The sequence below is a fragment of the Loxodonta africana genome, chromosome 7, assembly GCF_030014295.1.
Source record: "Loxodonta africana isolate mLoxAfr1 chromosome 7, mLoxAfr1.hap2, whole genome shotgun sequence".
NCBI classification, from domain to species: Eukaryota; Metazoa; Chordata; class Mammalia; order Proboscidea; family Elephantidae; genus Loxodonta; species Loxodonta africana.
The window spans coordinates 68,027,289-68,047,347 of NC_087348.1; the positions used below are offsets into that span (position 1 = coordinate 68,027,289).

At 45.4% G+C, this 20,059-nt stretch overlaps 1 protein-coding gene across 2 annotated transcripts in view; it reads right to left on the reverse strand.

Moving 5' to 3' along the window:
* The window catches only part of INSC (INSC spindle orientation adaptor protein), a 175,059-nt gene that overhangs the window by 43,821 nt on the left and 111,179 nt on the right, over window positions 1-20,059 (reverse strand). The window contains exon 7 of one of the 2 annotated variants that reach the window (XM_003411992.4): window positions 14,222-14,347. The exons of the other annotated variant lie outside the window; for it this stretch is intronic. Coding sequence (XP_003412040.1) covers window positions 14,222-14,347 — 126 coding nt within the window. The remainder of the gene's footprint in view (window positions 1-14,221; window positions 14,348-20,059) is intronic. 2 annotated transcript variants of the gene reach the window in all.

Sequence of the window (20,059 nt, forward strand, 5' to 3'; positions counted from 1 at the left end):
TATCTAAAGGACACAGGTTAGTATACAAAGGCCCATCATATATCATTGGTGCTGGTCTGCTACTTCCCATATCCTTTTGCGTGTTTAATTTTTTACAGAAAGGTGGAGGAGTTGGTTTCTGGGTCATAATAAACATATTCATGTAAATGCAGTGATAACTCAGCTGCAAGGAAAAGGGAGCATAACCTAAAGATCCCAAACCTTCTCCTTCACCCTTCTGTCCCACTTGGATACCTGACGGCTGCAGAAATAAGCAAGACAAGTGGGAACCATAAAGTGGGTGGAACTCTCCACAGGGGTTAGTTAGGCAGTACAGGTCTGTTCATCCAGAGTACAAAAGAAAAAAAAAATTTTTTTTTTTTTTTTTCGGTCAGAGTCAGAGAGTGAGTAAGGGTCATGCTTAAGGAAGCAAAAACAAGTGTGGCGTCAAGCAACAGGGCAAAGCATCAGATGGAAGAAATGACTAATGGGTCAGAAACAGGATCTGAAGGCAGAGTGTAAAATGGATCAGGACAAGGTTCAGGATAAAGTCCATGAACTCGAAGCCTCACTTTTTAAAATGAGGTATTTTTTTAAGGAGTGATGGTAAACCTAGACCTAACAGAGCCCTGGTGGTACAGTGGTTAAGCACTCGGCTGCTAACCAAAATGTCAGCAGTTCGAATCCACCAGTCACTCCCTGGAAATCCTATGGGGCAGTTCTACTCTGTGCTATAGGGTCACTATGAGTCGGAACTGACTTGACAGCGACAGGTTTGTTTTTTTTTTTTGGGTAGACCTGATGGCCCAATAGAAAATACAAGAACTAAAACAGGCCTATAGGAGGATTCTATTTCCCAAACAAATATATTTCAGACCACAATTAACTTCTTTTATTACGAACAAGAATCTTTGATTAAAAGCTAAATGTAAAGTGGATAAATTCACGTATTAATATGTGATAGGGAATGGAACAGTAAGTAAAAAGGATCATATAAAGAGTTTCGCAGGCAAGCTGGTGAGTTAGGGAGAGAGATGTGTTGGCAGAGAAAGCAGAGATGAGTTATTTAGGTGGAGAGAAATCAAGGATTGAATTATTTAAGAATACAAATGGAGACAATTTCCCTGTCAAGCAGATAATTTCCCCTAAAGCAGATTGTCAAACACATGCTTTGAAGGCATCTGGAGTACAAATGGTGTTTGTGAGAGGCATTGAAGGATCACTAAGAACAAATTCATTTCCTCTTGGATTAGGCTTACTAGGAATGTGCTGAGATAAAAAATATCAAGATTTCAGCAAAGCACTGCTAGGCACAGTGGGGTCTGAAGCCAGCAATGGAAGACTGAGCAAGCTCCATTGTACCAAATGCTTTTAGAGTAGTCATTCTCACCCCTGTTCTCCGATGACTAGAATCACCTGGGAAACTTTCAAAACTACAAATGCCTGGGTGCCACCACCAGAGGTTCCAATTTAATAGGTCTGGGGTGAAGTCTTGGCACTAAGTAATTCTAATGGGCTGCCCGGGTTGAGAATCACAGTTCTAAAGGCACCTGTAGTACAATGGAAGTTGCACAACCTTAGGAGATAGAAAAACTTGGGTTTACAATTCAGTTGTGCTACTGCTGACTTGGTAAAATGAGTCTACATGCCTTCTTTGAGCTTCAGTTTTCTAATCCTAAAAACGATAGTAATGTCATACTTAATGATGAAATAGTGAATGAAATGTTAAAAGCTTTCTCTCTAAAATCAATAACAAGGCAGAGATACCTATTATCACTATCCCGTTTAACATTGTAATGGTGGCCCTAGCCAATGCAATAAGACAAGAAAAAGAAATAAAAAGCATAATGGCTGAAAAAGCAAAATTGTCACTATTTGCAGGCGACATGATGGTGTACACAGAAAATCCAAAGGAATCTACACACTATTAAAATTAACAATAGAATTTAGCTAGGTTTCTGAATACGATATCAAAATTGTATTTTCTACATATTAGCAACAAACAATTTGCAAATTTTTTTTTTTTTTAAATCACACTAGCATACCTAAAAATAAGTATAAAACACATCTAGGAATAAATCTTAAAAACACATTCAAGATGTCCACATTGAAAACTCATAATATGGCTGAGGGAAATTAAAGACATCGTATGTAAGTGGAGAGATTTATCATGTTCATGGATTAGAATATTCTATATTGTATAAGATGCCAATTATTCTAAAATTTATCTGTGGATTTAAAGAAATCCAACCAAAACCCCAAAACATGCTTTTATGGAAATTAACAAGCTGATTCTAAATAGCCTTGAGGAAGAACAAAGTTGAAGGATTTATACTACCAGACATTAAAACTTATTACAAATTACAGGGACTCACACAGTGGCATATGGGCACAAGGATGGCCAAAAAGACTAAATAAACAGAATAGAAAGTTCAGAAACAGACGTACATATACCCTCACTTGATTTACAACAAAGCCATTACTTCAAAATGGTGCTGGCTCAATTGGATATGCCTATGGAAAAAAATTGAACCTTGAACCCTAGTTCACAGCAAAAACAAAGATTAATTTGAAACGGATCATAGACCTAAACGTGAAAGGTAAAACAGTAAATCTCCTAGAAGAAAGCATAGGAGAATACCTTCATGATCTTGGGGAAGACAAAGATTTCTTTAAATGAACACAAGAAGCACTAATTATAAAAGAAAACATTGATAAATCAGACTTTATCAAAAGTAAGAATTTCTGTTAATTAAAAAAGACACCATTAAGACAATGAAAAAGCAAACCACAGACTAAGAATATATATTCTCAATACATACATCTGACAAAGGATTTGTATCTAGAATATATTTCTAAAGTTTATAAATCAATAAGAAAAAGATACACAACCTACATTTTAAAAATAGGCAAAAGTCCGACATTTCACAAAAGATAACCACATGGCCAATAAGCACAGGAAAAATGCTCAAAAGCATTATTTATCAGGAAAATAAAATTAAAAGCATAATGAGATATCACTATATACTCAAGTAGGTCACAAGCAGGAGACTGTCTGCCCAGCTCTCACAATCTGCAAACAATTTGTACTTCCAAAGCAACACAAGAGGGAATGAAACACTCATTTAAAAATTGAATGTTCATTATCCATGTGTGTCCTTCTATTTCCCCCTCCATCTACCTTCCTTCCACATGCCACGTCCTCTTCTCTCCAGCCTTCCCTTTCCATGTCTCTCCTTGTCTGTGTGCGATCAGAGGACCCATCACTTGCTATCAGGGGACAGTAATGCTGTTTCCAGTTTTGTGCTTGAAGGACTGGCCCGTTGTCGATGCAAAGTTGCTCCCAGGAAGTGGGTCTGCCCCCAACCCTACACCTTCTACCATCCTCTCAATCTCCTTAACAATCTCCCTCCACTCCACTCCAAACTGGTACTCCCCCCACTGCAGAAGCCCGAGGGAAAGTTGGTGCCCCTGGCTGGAAGACCCACCTCTGCAACTTGTCCAGTGCCCTGAGTAACCCTATCTTCCCTGTGGCACAGCTTCCCATCTCCCCAGCCCAAGAGCCATGTTCAGGATGAACTTTCTATACATTTTCTGCTCTCAGCAGATTACTCTGGGTACATCCAGGAGACTGCGCTTTGACTACCATTTTGCCCTGCAGAGCCTGATACTCCTTACCTCCATATCACACGTGTGCATGCATGCGCGCACACACACGGATCTGTGCATGTACGCATACACATTTACACACATGTACGTGTGCACAATACACACATGAACACACACATACACATACACACTCTGGGTTCTCAACAACAGAGCTCCACCTACGAACTGACAGGGAGAGAGAGGTGCCCACCGCTCTTCTGACAACTCTTCCAGGAACCCCATCTGAAACACACACCCAACCACAGAGAAAGTCAGGTGCTGCCAGGTCAACCCCAACTCATGGCAACCCATGTGTCAGAGAAGAACGACGCTCCAGAAGGTTTTCAATGGCTGATTTTTCAGAAGTAGACGGTCAGGTCTTTCTTCCAAGGTGCCTCTGGGTGAACTACTGCCAAATTTTTGGTTAACACCCAAGGATGTTAACCGTTTGCACCACCCAGGGACTTCCCAGGGAAGAGTTCTCATCCCAGTCAGCTCAGCGCCCTCTAATTTTTGTTCATCACATTATGTCTTCCAAAATTACTTCACATGGCTTATGACAGCAGTAGAGCAGGGACCTCCACCAAATGAGAAAAATCAAGGCATGTAGGGATTAGGAAACTTCCCTGTGTCCGGTAGTGTAATGGATTGAGTTGTCTCCCCCCAAAATGTGTGTCAACTTGACTAGGCCATGAATCCCAGTATTGTGTGATTGTCCACCATTTTGTCATCTGATAGGATTTTCCTATGTGTTGTAAATCCTATCTTTATGATGTTAATGAGGCAGGATTAAAGGCAGTTGTGTTAATGAGGCAGGACTCAATCTACAAGATTAGGTTGTGTCTTAAACCAACCTCTTTTGAGACGTAAAAGAGAAGCCAGCAGAGAGACAGGGGGACCTCACATCACCAAGAAAGTACTTCCAGTAATAAAGCGCATTCTTTGGACCTGGCGTCCCTGTGCTGAGAAGATCCTAGACCAGAGGAAAATTGATGACAAGGGCCTTCCTCCAGAGATAACAGAGACAGAAAGCTTCCCTCTGGAGCTGGCATCCTGAATTTGGACTTCTAGCCTCCTAAACTGTGAGAGAATAAGTTTCTCTTTGTTAAAGCCATCCACTTGTGGTATTTCTGTTATAGCAGGTGTAGATTAACTAAGACAAGTAGCAAAGGAAGGACCAGCCCCAGGTTCTCTCCATTACCTCCCTGCATGGGAGCCTTTACCCAGGAGGCATGGCCATCCTCATATGCTTTCTGTTCATCTGACTTGTCCCAGCCTGACTCGTGGAACCCATCTCGGCCTGCCAGCCTCTCTAGGTCTGTTGGAGAACTTGGGTTCAAGGCCATGGGACTTAGATGGAGGGAGTGAAAGCTGGTTCAAATTACCAGAGCCAGGTGGTACAAAAGCGGACTGGGGGGAAATCCCATATAAAGATTTCTAGCCAGTCTGCCCTTGTTGAAGGACCTTACAATGTTTTTGGTTGTCAACCCTTCCCACCACTAGGACCTGGAACTACTCACAGAGGCCCTGCCAGGCTGTATTTGAGTGAAGTCAGAGGGTCTGCATTCTGGTGTCAGCCCTGCAGCTCACAGAGGGAATGTGGAGGTGGCCATCACTCCACCTCGCTGGGCGTCTATCCTCATTCCGCAATGCGGAAGAACACACACATACATACACACTGGCCAGTGACTGGTCCAGACTCGCTGCTGCCTCCCTGAAGCCTCACCAGCAGCTCCATGAGAAAGCAGCCCGCCCATGTAACCTGAAGACTCTGCAGCTGCCGCTACCGCTTTTGTCCACCAGGGCCCGCTGTTGCACAGCGCATCGGATACCAGAGGCCAAAGCCTGAGCTTTTCCTGGCTGCTGCACTTAGATACTCAGACTGCCATTGATCTAGATCCAGCCCTTCTCCAAACCCAGAACGAACTTGCAGGGTGCAGCCTCCAGCCAGCAAGCCCTTCTTTCAGTCTGGTCAGTACTGTCCTGTAATCTCAGCCTGGCTCCTCTCGGGAAGAGAACAGTATCCGATTTTGTTCCAGCCTTTTACATCAAAGGAGCCCTGGTGATGCAGTGGCTAAAGCGTTTATCTGCTAACCGGAAAGTCACTGGTTTGAACCCACCTGCCGCTCCACAGGAGAACGATGTGGCAGTCTACTTTCATAAAGATCACAGCCGTGGAAACCCTATGGGTTAATTTACCTCTGTGCTATAGGGTCACTACGAGTCAGAATCAAGGGCAGTGGGTTTTTCTTTATATCTGGTTTTCTTTAAGCTCCTACATCTCTACCCCCAAGGCAGACCGACAGGTGAGAGATTTGGGGATGTGTAGGCGCCTCACGCCCTCTGGGAAAGCTCAGTAACAGACACCTCCCCTTGCAGAGCTGGGGAAGTGCACCCCGCCCTCCTTCAGTCTCTACTCCTCTCTGCCAGTCAGCCAGAGTCCAGCTGACGTAGAGCTGGGTTCTCTACACAGCCCCAGTCCAGTCCCAGGGCAGTTCCCAATCCCAGTGCCTGGGAAAGTGGGCATGGGGGGACCTGATAAGCCTGTTGAGCCCCAAAGAGGTGGGGGGGGAAGCATGTGGGACCTCCATCCAGACACATTCTTTCTACCTCTTTTAGGGGCTCCCCCAGATAAAGAAGAGGGCCACAAGTCAAAGTAAGCAGATTTCTTGGCTGTCATCCACAGCCCCTCTCTCCCCACCCAGCCTCTCTTAAACATTAGAACTGGCGCAGCCAAGATGATGTAGCTGCCTTGCCCTGGGCTCTGCATACTCAGGCCCTTTTCAGCTAATGGGGAGGGGACAGATGTAGCAAACTAAACCTATGACTGGAGCAATAAAAGTAGGGTTCTCGTCCTGGCTCTGTCCCTTCCAGCGTCTCTATCCCTTCCAGCCTCAACTTCCTCTTCTGCAAAATGGGTGTGGCAACTTCTCCCTTTGCAAAATGATTGTGAGAGTCAAACAAGCAAAAGGATAAGAAAAACTGGTTAAAGTTTTTGCAAATATTACCAATTTCTGATCATCTGCCACTGTACAGGGAGCAGGTAGTAGGGAGACAATCCTGTAAACCAGCAGCCAGAGCTGTGGAGCCTCTCCGCCATCCCCTTGCGCCCCCCTGCCCCCCACCCAGGGTCTCTTCAACAGGGGGGTCCAGGCCACCCTGGCTCCATCTCTCCTCCTGACCTGCCCTTCAGATGTCAGGGCAAATCTACTCCTAGAAGCTGCCCCAGGAAATGGGGTGGGGGGACTTAGGGGTTGGGAGGAGGATGAGGGAGTCAGTTGCATGGAGACAGGCAGCAATTTTCTCTTTCCTCACCATCGATGATTTTCTCCTTGGACTCGAGATTCAGCCCTCTACCCTCCCCCTGCTTGTCTTTAATTTCTCCATCGATTTTCATTAAAGTCTTCTCTTGGCTTCCAGCACAGGGTAAACTCCTTATTTGAAAAAATAAAATGGGTGGATGGGGGGGCGGCGGTGGAAATAAATGGAAGCTCTTTTGAACGCAAGATTGTCTCTGGTCTTGAGGCTGGAAAAGGCAATTAATAGAACTGTCCTGGAGGTTGCCCAAGGATGTCTGAGCATTGGGCTTTGACCCTCCTCCCTCTCTATGGCCCTCAGATCCCTAGCCCCTCACCAGCCACATCTCTAGTCCAGCTCCAATCTCCAGCTCCCTGCAGGTCCCATCCCAGCCCCTGCACTGCAGTGCCCTGACCTTCCCTTTAGCCACTCAGAACTCTGCCAGGGCCTTTGCAACACACCCAGTACTCAGGTTCTTTGGGGGCAATTTAGGGTTTTCCAGACCAGTCTGAAAAGGTGGAGAGGAGCTGGCCAGGGAGAGGAACAGGAAGTGAGCACAGGCAGTGTTCACTCCACACAGGCACCATGCTGGGAACCACCCACACTGATGCACTGCATCATCTCAGTGGCTCCAAGAATCAGATGCCATCCCCATTTTACAGAAGAGGAAACCGAGGCTCAGAGGGAAGTGACTTGCTCCCTCGCCCCCTTTGGGCTTCCTCCAAACCCTGCAGTCCCCCTCCTTGGAAATGCCAGTCCACCTTCTCAGGTCAGTTGTCTAGGAAAGTTGCTCTGACCAGTCCAGGGAAGGCTGGGTCACCCTGGCTGCCCAGAGAGAGTTGGGAATGTCTGTTCCCATTGGGCTGTGTGCCTCTGGGGTTCTGATTCTCTTCCCATAGTCTTTTCCAAAGTGGGGCCCACAGAACTCTGCCACCTTCTCTGGGCTCCTCCAACTCCCTGAACACAGAGCTCTTAAAGGACTTAGAGCCCCCTGGGCCGACCCACAGCTGTGTCAGCTCCCTGCCCCTTTGAGAACACTTTCCCCTGGCCTACCTGGGACCACTTCGTGGCCCCTCTCGGCCCACCTACATTGCCCCCTTGGTGCTACCTTTGCCAACCTGGCAGGAGTGGTGCTGCCAGCATCTGACGGCCATGTGACAGCCCTCTCCACTGTCTGTACTGCTGGGCCTCTCCCTGTTCGGCCACCCTGGGAGGCAGGGCACATGTCTGGTTGCTTCTCTTGCTGAGGGCCTAGCCCTGGAGCCCAGGAAATGAGGGGTGTGTGTCTGCTGAGGATACAGGGAAGGTAGGACAGACTTCCTGAAGCTTGCTGATCCAGGGAAACATGATGGTAGGGAGACTGTGGCCGGGAGGAACCAGATCTCTGTAGAACCCCTCAGAAGGGAAGGAATGGATCCCCAAGAGGCCCTTCAGACACCTCTGGACTCCTTTGCTGAGTGCTAACAACTCGTCCCCTCCAGCCCCTGTCCCACTGATGCCCATGTCTCCCCCAACCCAGGCCAATGTCCAGAGCCTGGATCCCAGGGGAGCCATTTCCCTGCAGTGCCCACCTCAGAAGAGACAGTGCTTCCCAGGTAACCAGATACCTTCAAGTCGATTCCAACTCATGGTGACCCCATGTGTGTCTGAACTGAACTTTGCTCCGTAGGGTTTTCAATGGCTGATTTTTCAGAAGTAGATCACCAGGCTTTTCTTCTGAGGCACCTCTGGGTAGACTCAAACATCCAACCTTTCAGGTAGCAGCCAAGTGCGTTAACCATTGGCACCACCCAGAGACTCCCTTCCCAGGGTAACATAGTGTAAAGAGTAGGGGCTTGCAAACCAGCCAGACTAGGGTTTGAATCCAAGTCCAATATTCATTAACTGAAGGAACACAGTTCTGAATCTGTTGGACCGGACTCAGACTAGACCATTGTGATCCATATCATTTTCATTGACTGATTTTTGCAAGTAGGTTGCCAGGTCTTTCTTCCTAATCTGTCTTAGTCTGAAAGCTCCACTGAAACCTGTTCAGCATCACAGCAACATTCAAGCCTCCACTGACAGGTGGGTGGTGACTGCATATGAGGTACGTTGGCCAGGTATCAAACCCGGGTCTCCTGCAGTGAAGGCAAGAATTTTGTTGGTGAACCACTATTGTCCCCCACTTGGTGCAATGGTTAAGCACACTGCTGCTAACTGCAAGCCTGGCAGTTTGAACCTACCAGGGCTCCATGGGAGAAAATACCTGGAGATCAGTTCCCATAAAGATTACAGCCTAGGAAACCCTATGGGGGCAGTTCTACTCTATCCTATTGGGTTTCTAGGAGTCAGAATTGAATCCACAGCACACAGCACACAACAACAATAACTACCATTAATTCCATGCCTACTGAGTGCCAAGCACCACATGAGAAACTTTACATCCATCTGACAATCCTATGAGGCACATACTATGACCCCCACTTTACTGAGGAAGAAACTGCCCTTGTAGAAGGTAAGTAACTTTACCAGGGTAATTAATGCACCCAAATTCATAGGTAGAGAAGCCTGGGTTCAAGCCCAGATTCTGAGCTCTCAAAGTTCATGGTCTCCCAGTGCCCTGGGCTGCCTCACAGGAGACGTGTGATGAAAGGATGAACTGGTAAGGGGAATCCGTGATGGGTGTAATAAGCGAGCAAGTGAGTGCAGAGAAAAGTAAGTGACAGCATGATTGCAAAAATAAATAAATAAATAAGTGAACGACTAATGGACAGAGAGATGAAGAAGCAGCTGATGAAGTGACTCTGTGTGAGTGAGTTTATGAAACCATGACCAAACCTTTGACCACACAAATCCCCAGAGCCTGACAAGGCTCAGCATCACAAAGTAGAATCTGGAAGGATGGAGCGTCTGGTGACCTGACAAGACCCGCTCCTCTGCTGGGGTCTCTGCATGATTCAATGAACCTCTTCAAGGCTGGAGGAAAACAGTACAACAGAGGTGAATTTCATCAAATCCAGCTCATTTTTCACTTCTAATTAATTAAGGGAGCCTCAGTGAGAAGGCCAGGAGGGGAAGCTGGAACTCTGACATTATCTAATTAGGCCACAAACTGTGCCTGGCAGGTAGGGCGGCAGGCGAAAGCCCCGTGGGCACCTGTCTTCCCCACCCAGCCTTTACCTTGCCTGTCATTCTGTGGTTACTACATCTGGCCTGTCCCTGGGCTTCTGGACCTTCCATGCTAAGCACTGACAACTACCAGCCTCACCAGAGTCCCAAAGGCCAGCACTGAGGAGCCAGGATCCAGAGTGTGGCTCAGATGAAGCTGGGCTGAGGCAGAGGGGCGGGCATGGGTGAGCCCAGAGGAGCTGAAGGCCCTGCCCACCCCTCCCAGGTGCCTGTAGAATTTCCCACAACTTTGGAAGCACCTTCATGTGGAGGGAAGAATGTGAATATTCACCTCACAATATCTGATTTTGAGTTAGGTCTGCATAATGGTTAACAGCCCAGGCTGGCTCCGGCATCAACTGGGCTGGAATTAAATTACTACTCAGTCATTTATTAGCTCTGTGCCCTTGAGCAAGTGGCTTCACTTCTCTGAGTCCCCCTTTCTCCTTCTATAAACAAGGGGGATAATAACAGCTCCAATGGAACCTAGTCGCTGTGAGGATTACGCGGCATAATAAAAGGAGAGGCATAGCCAAGAGCTTGCCCAAACCAAGTATTCAAGACCCAAACCCACCGCTGTCGACTGGATTCTGATTCAGTGACCCCATAGGGCTTCCGAGGCTGTAAATCTCTATGGAAGCAGACTGCCACATCTTTCTCCAGCAGAACCGCAGGAAGTTTCAAACCGCCGACCTTTTAGTTAGCAGTTGGTCACTTTTAACTAATGCACATAATTTTTCATGTGACCTACATGATTCTTCTTCTTCTGATCATTTTTCATCCACTTAAAAATGTAAGAAAAAATTCCCAGCTCACGGGCAGTACCAAAGCAGGCAACAGGCTGAATTTGGCCCAGGAGTCATAGCTGGTCAACTCTGAACTAGAACATAGTCTCCATGAAGACAAGGGGTTGTCTGTTTTGTTCATTGCTTTACACCCAACACCTAAAATGGTGCCTGGCAAATAGCAGACACCCCACAAATGATTGCTGAATTAATGAATTACAAGCTGTGTGAGTCTATGCAAGAAGCTGTTTCACCTCAGTTTCTTCATCTGTGCGGTGTGGATGCTTGCACACCGGAGGCGAGCCTCAGATGTAACTGGAATGCATACAGAGTCACTTTGCAAACTTTCCAGCTGCTTAACTGTATAGCTGCTATTTCTGGCCACCTCGGAGCCCTTCTCAGGCCAAGACTTAGCACCTAGCACAGAGGAGGTGTTTCATGAGTGTCTGTGTATTGAAAACAATCTGACCTGGAAGAGGGGAATGCTGCCCATGTAAGACCACCATCCCCTACAGCAGTTCAGAGCAGCAAAGTTGTCCAGGGCCTGGTGAAATTGCAAGGACTTTATCAGCACCCCGAGAGCACCCATTAGATCCGTGAAGCTGTGAGGTAGACTGGAAAGAGCAGGGGTAATGCAGTCAGGCTAACAGGGTCCAACTCCTGACTCCAACACTTACTATGGGATGTAGGCAAGTCACTTGAATTGCCTGAGACTCAGTTTCCTTGTCTTTAAGATGGTTATAATAAGAGTGCTCAGCTCACAAGGTCCTGTGAGTTAATGAAAGGATGTGTGCAATGGGCTCACTCAGCACCTGGCGTACAGAAGCCCCCAGACAATGAGTATTCTCTCCATCCTCTTGTTGAGTGGGGCAGAGTCTGACTCCCAGGCTAGGCCAGCCCATCTGGCATGGGAAAGACATATTAATGTGTTCTGGCTTTTGAGCAGCTTCAGGAGATAGAAGGAAAAATTGTCTCCAGCCTTCCCCTCTGCTCAGGTTTTCAGTTCTAAGCAAAAAATGCTCTTCTAATTTTCTTCTCTGGATTTAAAAAACTTCCTGCTGCTCTTCAAACTCACCAAAGCCAAGAAACCCAAGGCTTTGGAAGGGCTGGTGATACCAAGTCTCTTGTGTTCCTTCTATTCTTCCTGCCATAAATGAAGGAAATGAGAAGCCAATCCTATCTGGCTATTTGTTAACTGTTCAAGGAAGAAGGGTTTATGGGAGAAGGGAGGGGATTATTCGCCACATGAAGCTGGAAATGTTTAATGTATTTCCTTTTTAGAGTCTTCTGTCTCTTTATGTCTCTCTCTCTCTCCACTCCCTCCTCTATCTAAGGGCACACACATATGTGTGCGCTCACACAACCAGACAGTGCACTATAACAGAGAGAAGTATAATTGCTTCCAGTCTTGCAAGACCTAGGTTTGGATTCTGGCTTTACCATTTAGTAGCTGTATGACTTTGAACAAGTCATTCCCTCCTCTGCCCCTACTTACCCACTAAGAAGTGGAACCAAGATCAAGGATAAACATCCATCTCTTATCTCCAAATCCAGTACTCATAACAACTGGATTTAAGGGCTTCCAGCCTAATGGAAAGAGGGCACTCTGTCCAGAGCGCTGGCACAAGCTCATCCATGACCTTGCTGTATGGCCTTGGACAAATTACTTCCTCATTCCAAGCCTCAGCCTTCTCATCTGCAAAATGAGCAGGTTCCTCAGCCACCTCCATCTCCAGCTCATGGCATCTCTGAGTCTCTGATCCTATTACTCTGTGCTAATAATCTGAGTATAAAAAAAAATATATTTGGAAAAAGGCAGGCTAAAAAGTAAAACGAACATTTGACTAGTAGTGCAGACTAAAGTAAAGAAGCTGGGGATAGGGTGAAGGTTATCTGGGCAGCCAGGACCAGACTGCAGGGGAAGGGAGCAGTGTGCTTGCCCACTCCTGTTCAGACCAGCCCACATAAATACTCGGTACCTATCCCCAATCCTGCAAGCACTACGATCGTCACTAAGACATACCAGACCTTCCCCTAAAACTTGGCTGGGAAATCCCCAAATATCAGCCCCAGCCTCAGTATCCCTCTCTCCTTGCAGAGACCTACTCCTTGCAGGCTCAGGCCCACTCAGGTATGGGTGATGCAGCGGATTCAGCACTACAACCTGGTGGAACGTGGGGAATACTGGAATTACAGGCAGTATCCAGGTTATGAATGGGATCCGTTCCTGACCGTGCCTTCAAGTTGAATTTATAAGTCAGTAACAGGTGCATAAGGTTCTCATTTATCCCTACTTTATCGCAAGGAAAACCCTAGTGGCACATTGGTTAAAGTGCTCAGCTGCCAACCAAAAGGTCGGAGTTCAAACTCACAAGCCACTCCGCAAGAGAAAGATGTGGCAGTCTGCTTTCATAAAGATTTACAGCCTAGAAAAATTTTATGGGGCAGTTCTACTCAGTCCTATAGGGTCGCTATGAGTCAGAATCAACTCAGTGGCAGTGGGTTTGGTTTTTTTCGGTTTCAGCACAAGAAAAGTCTCGAATCTTTTCAATGATTTAAAAGTTGCATGTGCGGCAAGTGAAGGTGACTGTGATGAATCTGTTGTGAGTAGGGGTTAGCTCAAATCTTTCAAAATGAGGGCAAAGCTACGTAACATTAAAGGGCAAGTATGACTTGTCTCTAAGTCGGATGTTCGTAACTCAGGGACTGCCTATAGTTGTGTTGCCCTAGACCGGGCTTGACCTGAGGCAGTAGGGGCCAATCACGTCACTGCATTCCTTCTCTGACCCCCAACCCACTCCCATGCCATATTGACCCAGCATACTCTTGGACTTAGGTTTCCATTTTCCTCATCCAAGCCCTCTAGTCTGTAGTTGGGGGAGGGGGGTGGGGAGACTGCTCTGCTTGCCTAGGTACCCAATACCCACCCTATTCCTGCCCGTTCTCTCCCCCCAGGAGCTGGACCCTCTTCCTTCTGCTGGGGTCCTGCTATGAGTGAAGGACCAATTCCCTTGATCCTCACCACCACTCCCCACCTCCCTCTTGCGTGTTCCACCCACCGGACACCCTTACTTGACTATCCCTATTGGTCACCCCATCCAGAAAGTACTAAGTCCCCCTTTGGGCTCTGCTTCTCTTGGTCAAGATCATCAGTGCCTGCCCCCTTTACCTCTTCACCGACTCACACAGTCAAGATCTCAGCAGCCCCATCTGAATAATGCCTGATGACTGGGAAAAGGAAGCACTCAGGGCACTTGTTCTACGAAGAGACCCCATGGCCCAGATGGCCACAGTGAGGTCTTTTTCCCACCTCCCAGCCTGGTTCCAGGCCCCTGGGCCCATCCTGCCAGCTGCATCTTTACCTTCTCCAGCTGGTGGACACCCTCTTCCACGCAGCAGATGGAGGCCAACGTGCGGAGTGCCTGGGGATACAAGCACCGGAAACTGTCCTGCCGGCAGACCTTGAAGAGTGCTACGACACCACCCTCCTGCCAAGAAAAAGAAAAATCACACATGACCTTACTGTGTGACCTTCCCTGGGTTGACCCAAAAATAACTGGCATCACTTACTTAGCTGATATGCTGACGTGCTTTGCGTCCTGCCCTCCCCTTCCCCTCTACCCCACAAAGATGGACTCAAGGGTCCTTTTCATTCTAACGGTTTTGCTGCTGATCACTATAGGCACCTATTTGAAGGTGCCAACTCTGGGACAGCTGATCATTTCTAACATCTTATAATCAGTTAATAGTGATCCCTCACTTTTGTATTCCTACTTCCTTCTAGGATAGTTGATTTGGTGGAAAAAGGGAATAAGATGGGCTGGTAAATTCACTAATACATTCAAAAAATATTAATGGTTTATTATAGACCAGACACTGCGCTTGGCACTGAGCAAGACTGCCTCAGTCCCTGTCTGCACTGAACTTATGGTCTGGCAGGAAAGGTGGGTAATTTTAAAAGTAGGTACAATACTAGGTAGAGGTGTAGTGCAATGGGGGTGCGGGGTTAAGGAAGAACAGACCAGGAGCTCCTAACATCACCTAAGTGGGCTTTATAGAGGGTTAAGAGAGAATCACTGATTTTAAATGCACATTGTTACACCAATAAAATTGAGTTCTGATATTGAGCAAGACACTCGCCCCTCTGATTCCTTGCTCTACAATCCTTTACCCGCTGCCTTCCTGCTTTCCCACAGTTCCTGGAACATCTGCTGTGGCCCCCCCGAAGGCCCCTGTCTTTAAAGTGAAAGAAAAAAACAGGAGTCCTAAGCTCTGCTGGTCCTAAAGACCTCCCTTCACATAAATGGATGGATGGATGAAAGAAGGGAGGGAGGGAAGGACGGAGAAATACAGGGAGAGGGAAGGAGGGGGAGGGAGAGATAGAGAGTGAGAGAGAGAGATAACAGACAGATATGTTGTCATCAGGTACCATCAAGTTGGTTCTGACTCATAGTGACCCAGTGTACAACAGAACGAAACACTGCCTGGTTCGGTGCCATCCTCAAAATCAGTGCTATGTTTGAGCCCACTGTTGCAGCTACTGTGTCAATCCATCTTATTGAGGGTCTTCCTCCTTTTTGCTCACCTTCTACTTTACCAAGCATGATGTCCTTTTCCAGGGGCTAGTCGCTCCTGATAACATGTCCAAAGTATGTGACATGAAGTCTTGCCATTCTCATTTCTGAGGAGAATTCTGGCTGTACTTCTTTCAAGACAGATCTGTTCTTTCTTCTGTCAGTCCATGGTATATTCAATATTCTTTGCCAACAGTATAATTCAAATGCAAATAATTCAAATTTTTTTGGACTTCCTTATTCATTGTCCAGCTTTCACATACATATGAGGTGATTGAAAATACCGTGGCTTGTGTCAGGGGCACCTTAGCCCTCAGAGTGACATCTTTGCTTTTTAACACATTAAAGAGGTCTTTTACAACACATTTGCCCTTTGATTTCTTGACTACTGCTTCCACGGACTTTGATTGTGGATCCAAGTAAAATGAAATCCTTGACAACTTCAATATTTTCTCCATTATCATGATATTGCTTATTAGTCCAATTGTGAGAATTTTTGTTTTCTGTATCTTGAGGTGTAATCTTTACTGAAAGCTATAGTCTTTGATCTTCATCAGTTAGTGCTTCAAGTCCTCTTCATTTTCAGTAAACAAGATTGTGTCATCTGCATATTGTAGGTTGTTAATGAGCCTTCCTCCAATCCTTATGTAGTCCACATTTTCGGATCATTTGCTCAGCATACAGATTGAATAAGTATGGTGAAAGGATACAACCCTGATGCACACCTTTCCTGGTTTTAAACCACGCAGGATCCCCTTGTTTTGTTTGAACAACTGGCTTTTGGTCTATGTTCACGTTCCTGATGAGCACAATTAAGTGTTCTGGAATTCCCATTCTTTACAACGTTATCCACAATTTGTAACGATCCACACAATCAAGTGCCTTTGCATAGTCAATAAAACACAGGTAAACGTCTTTCTGAAATTCTTTGCTTTTAGCCATGATTCATCTGACATCAGCAATGATATCCCTCATTCCACATCCTCTTCTGAGTTCAGCTTGAATTTCTGGCAGTTCCCCATCGATGTACTGCTGCAACCACTTTTGAAATATCTTCATCAAAATTTTACTTGTGTGTGATGTTAATGATGTTGTTTAATAATTTCCGCATTCTGTTGGATCACCTTTCTTTGGAATAGGCACAAATACGGATCTCTTCCAGTCAGTTGGTCAGGTAGCTATCTGCCAGATTTCTTTGCATAGGTGAGTGAGCACCTTCAGTACTGCATCCATTTGTTGAAACATCTCATTTGGCATTCTATTGATTCCTGAAGCCTTGTTTTTTGACAATGCCTTCAGTGCAGCTTGGACTTCTCTCTCAATACCATTGTTCTTCATCATATGTTACCTACTGAAATGGTTGGGCATCAACAACTGTATTTGGTACAGTGATTATCTTCCCTTGAAGCTTCCTGCATCATTCAATATTTTGGCCATAGATTTCTTCAATATTGCAACTCGAGGCTTGAATTTTTTCTTCAGTTTTTTCAGCTTGAGAAATGCCAAGAATGATCTTCCTTTTTGGTTTTCTAACTCCAGGTCTTTGTACATGTCATTATGATACTTTACTTTGTCTTCTCCAGCTGCCCTTTGAAACTTTCTGTTCAGCTCTTTCACATGATCATTTTTTCCATTTGCTTTAGCTACTTGATGTTCAAGAGCAAGTTTTAGCACTTCTTCTGACATCTATTTTGGTCTTTTCTTTCTTTCCTGTCTTTTTAATGACATTTTGCTTTCTTCATGTATGATATCCTCAATGTTATTCTACAACTTGCCTGGTCTTCAGTCATTAGTGTTCAGTGCATCAAATCTACTTTTGAGATGGTCTCTAAATTAAGGTGGGATATACTGCAAAGTCGTACTTTGACTCTCTTGGACTTGTTTTAATTTTCTTCAGCGTCAGCTTGAACTTGCATATGAGCAGTTGGTCTGTTTCACAGTCAGCCCCAGCTTTGTTCTGTCTGATGATATTGAGCTTCTCCATTGTCTCTTTCCACAGATGTAGAGGATTTGATTCATGTATATTCCATCCAGTGAGGTCCACATGTATAGTCGCTGTTTATGTTTTTGAAGAAGGGTATTTGCTATGAATTGTTGGTCTTGCAAAATTCTATCATCTGATCTCCAGCATCATTTCTATCACCAAAGTCATGTTTTCCCACTACTGATCCTTCTTCTTTGTTTCCAACTTTTGCATTTCAATCACCAGTAATTACCAATGCATCTTGATTAAATGTTTGATCAAACATGCAATCAAGATAGATATACATACATGTGTATATGTGTGTAAAGAGACCTGATTGCACAACAAGTGAGCACTCGGTTCCTAACCAAAAGTTTGGTGGTTCAAACCCACCAGCTGCTCCATGGCAGAAAAGACCTAGCAATCTGCTCCCACAAAGATTTCAGCCTAGGAAACCCTATGGGGCAGTTCTACTCTGTCATATAGAGTCACTAAGAGTTGGAATCCACTTAACTGCACAAAACAACAACATATATGTGTGTGTATCTATTTATGTATGTATGCTTTTATATTATTTATATATAGTATAGGGGTCACAGGTAGCTAAACAGTTAAGCACTCAGCTGTTAACCAAAAGGTTGACAGTTTGAACCCATCCAGCAGCTCTGCAGGAGAAACCTGGCAATTTACTCCAGTAAAGTTTACAGCCTAGAAATCCCTATGGGACAGCTCTACTCTGTCACATGGGATCACTATGAGTCAAAAATCAACTGGATGGTACCCAACAACAACATATGTAGCACAAAATATAAAAAGATATTTATATAGATGGTGATGTATTTGATGATATTAATATAGGTATAAGTACACATCTATATATATAGAGAGAGAGATTTATATCTGGAATAGACAATGAAGAAATGGTGCCACAGAATGCAAGGGCGAGAGCCAGGATCCATGTGCAGCCCTCCTCTCGCTCAGGAGGCACTGAGATCAACACAATTATATTTAAGCATTTGCATACATTTGCATTGAACCCTCGTTATATCCTTTCCCAAGCCTGTGGAAATGGCCTTCTTAGCATTTTAATCTATTAGGTGAGGAATGGAAAACCCTGGACCCAGACTAAACAGATTCTGGTCCAAATCCTGACTCTGCTGCTGATTATCTTTGGCTAAAATGGGATAGTGACAGCTACATTCCAGACCTGTTGGGGGCAAAATTGATTTGATGTATGCGAAAGGGCCTAGCTTCCAGTTCCAGGCAGGGGGGAGAGGGTGAGGATATTGAAGGTTTCCTAATTAGAAGAGTGTCTCATACCCTCAGAAAGGTGTCCCAGGGGCTAGGATATGTGGGAGGGGAGAGTGGAAGTGAGATGGAGTAGACCCATGGACTACTATGGAGCCCCCATTCAGGTCCCAGAAAGAGTGCACGCATCTAAGAGTAGAGCTGAAAATCACCTGAGCTAGCAGAATTGCACCGTTGGCTGGAGCTTATTTAATTTTATAGAAAGCTCTGGGCTCAGAGCCCAGCTGTATAACAGTATGAATTATTCAAATAGTTTGGGATAAAGTTGGAGACCGCTTGTGGGGTGTGGAGGCTAGTGGTGGAAGTAATTTGGAGGAAGCACAGTGGAGTTTTCCATGCTCTGCACTCAGGAAGGGATGGCATTTACCGCCACCGGACTATCATAGGGAGGACTGGGTTTAGTCCTTGGCCTTTGGAGGAACTCAGACTGCCAAGAGGACAGACCTCAGACAGACTGTTCAAATTCTCTCCTGGGGGCAACTCCGCCAGATGAAGAGTCCGAATAAAGACCACAGTGGGTCTGAAGAGGTGGGTGAGGAAGGCTACCAGGAAGAACTACACCCATCTTGACCTTGGGCACATTCACAGAGCATTCATGGTGGAGACATTATGCGAGGAAGGCTAGGCACACCTAGCCCCTGTGTCACTGTCAGGACTGGAAACCCAAATACAGTGATTCTGATGGAAGAACTAATATAACTACCTTCCAGGCCTGAAAGACGAGAGGGAGCCATCAGTGAGTCCTCTCTCTACTTCGACCTTCTGTCTTCTCCATCCCAAGGACCAGAGATATAAGAAGGAACAGATTAAGATCCTGCAGTCAGCAGACCTGGTTAAAATCCCAGCTCTGTATTTACAATGTGTGTGATCTTGGCTATGTCTTCTTGGACCTTCTTTTTGAACCTTTGTTTCCTTATCTTAAAATTGGGAATTGTACCAAAATATCAAAATAATACAAAGCATTATCTCTGGTCACAATGCCATAAAATTATAAATCAATTACAGGAAGAGCAAGGAAAAAATAAAAAATTCAGAAAATGAATAAAACCTTGGTTTAAAACAACTGGGTAAAAGAAGAAATCAAAGAGGTAATCAAAAATTCTTAGAATCAAATGAGAATGAAAACACATCACACCAAAAGTTTGGGACACAGCAAAGGCAATGCTCAGAGGTCAATTTAAAGCAGTAGACGCACACATCAAAAAAGAAGAATGGGACAAAATCAAAACATTAGCCCTACAAATAGAAAGAAAACAGCAAAAGAAGCCCACTGCCACCAGAAGAAAGGAAATAACGAAGATCAGAAAGAATAGAAAAAATGAAATAGAGAACAGAAAAACAATGGAATTGACAAG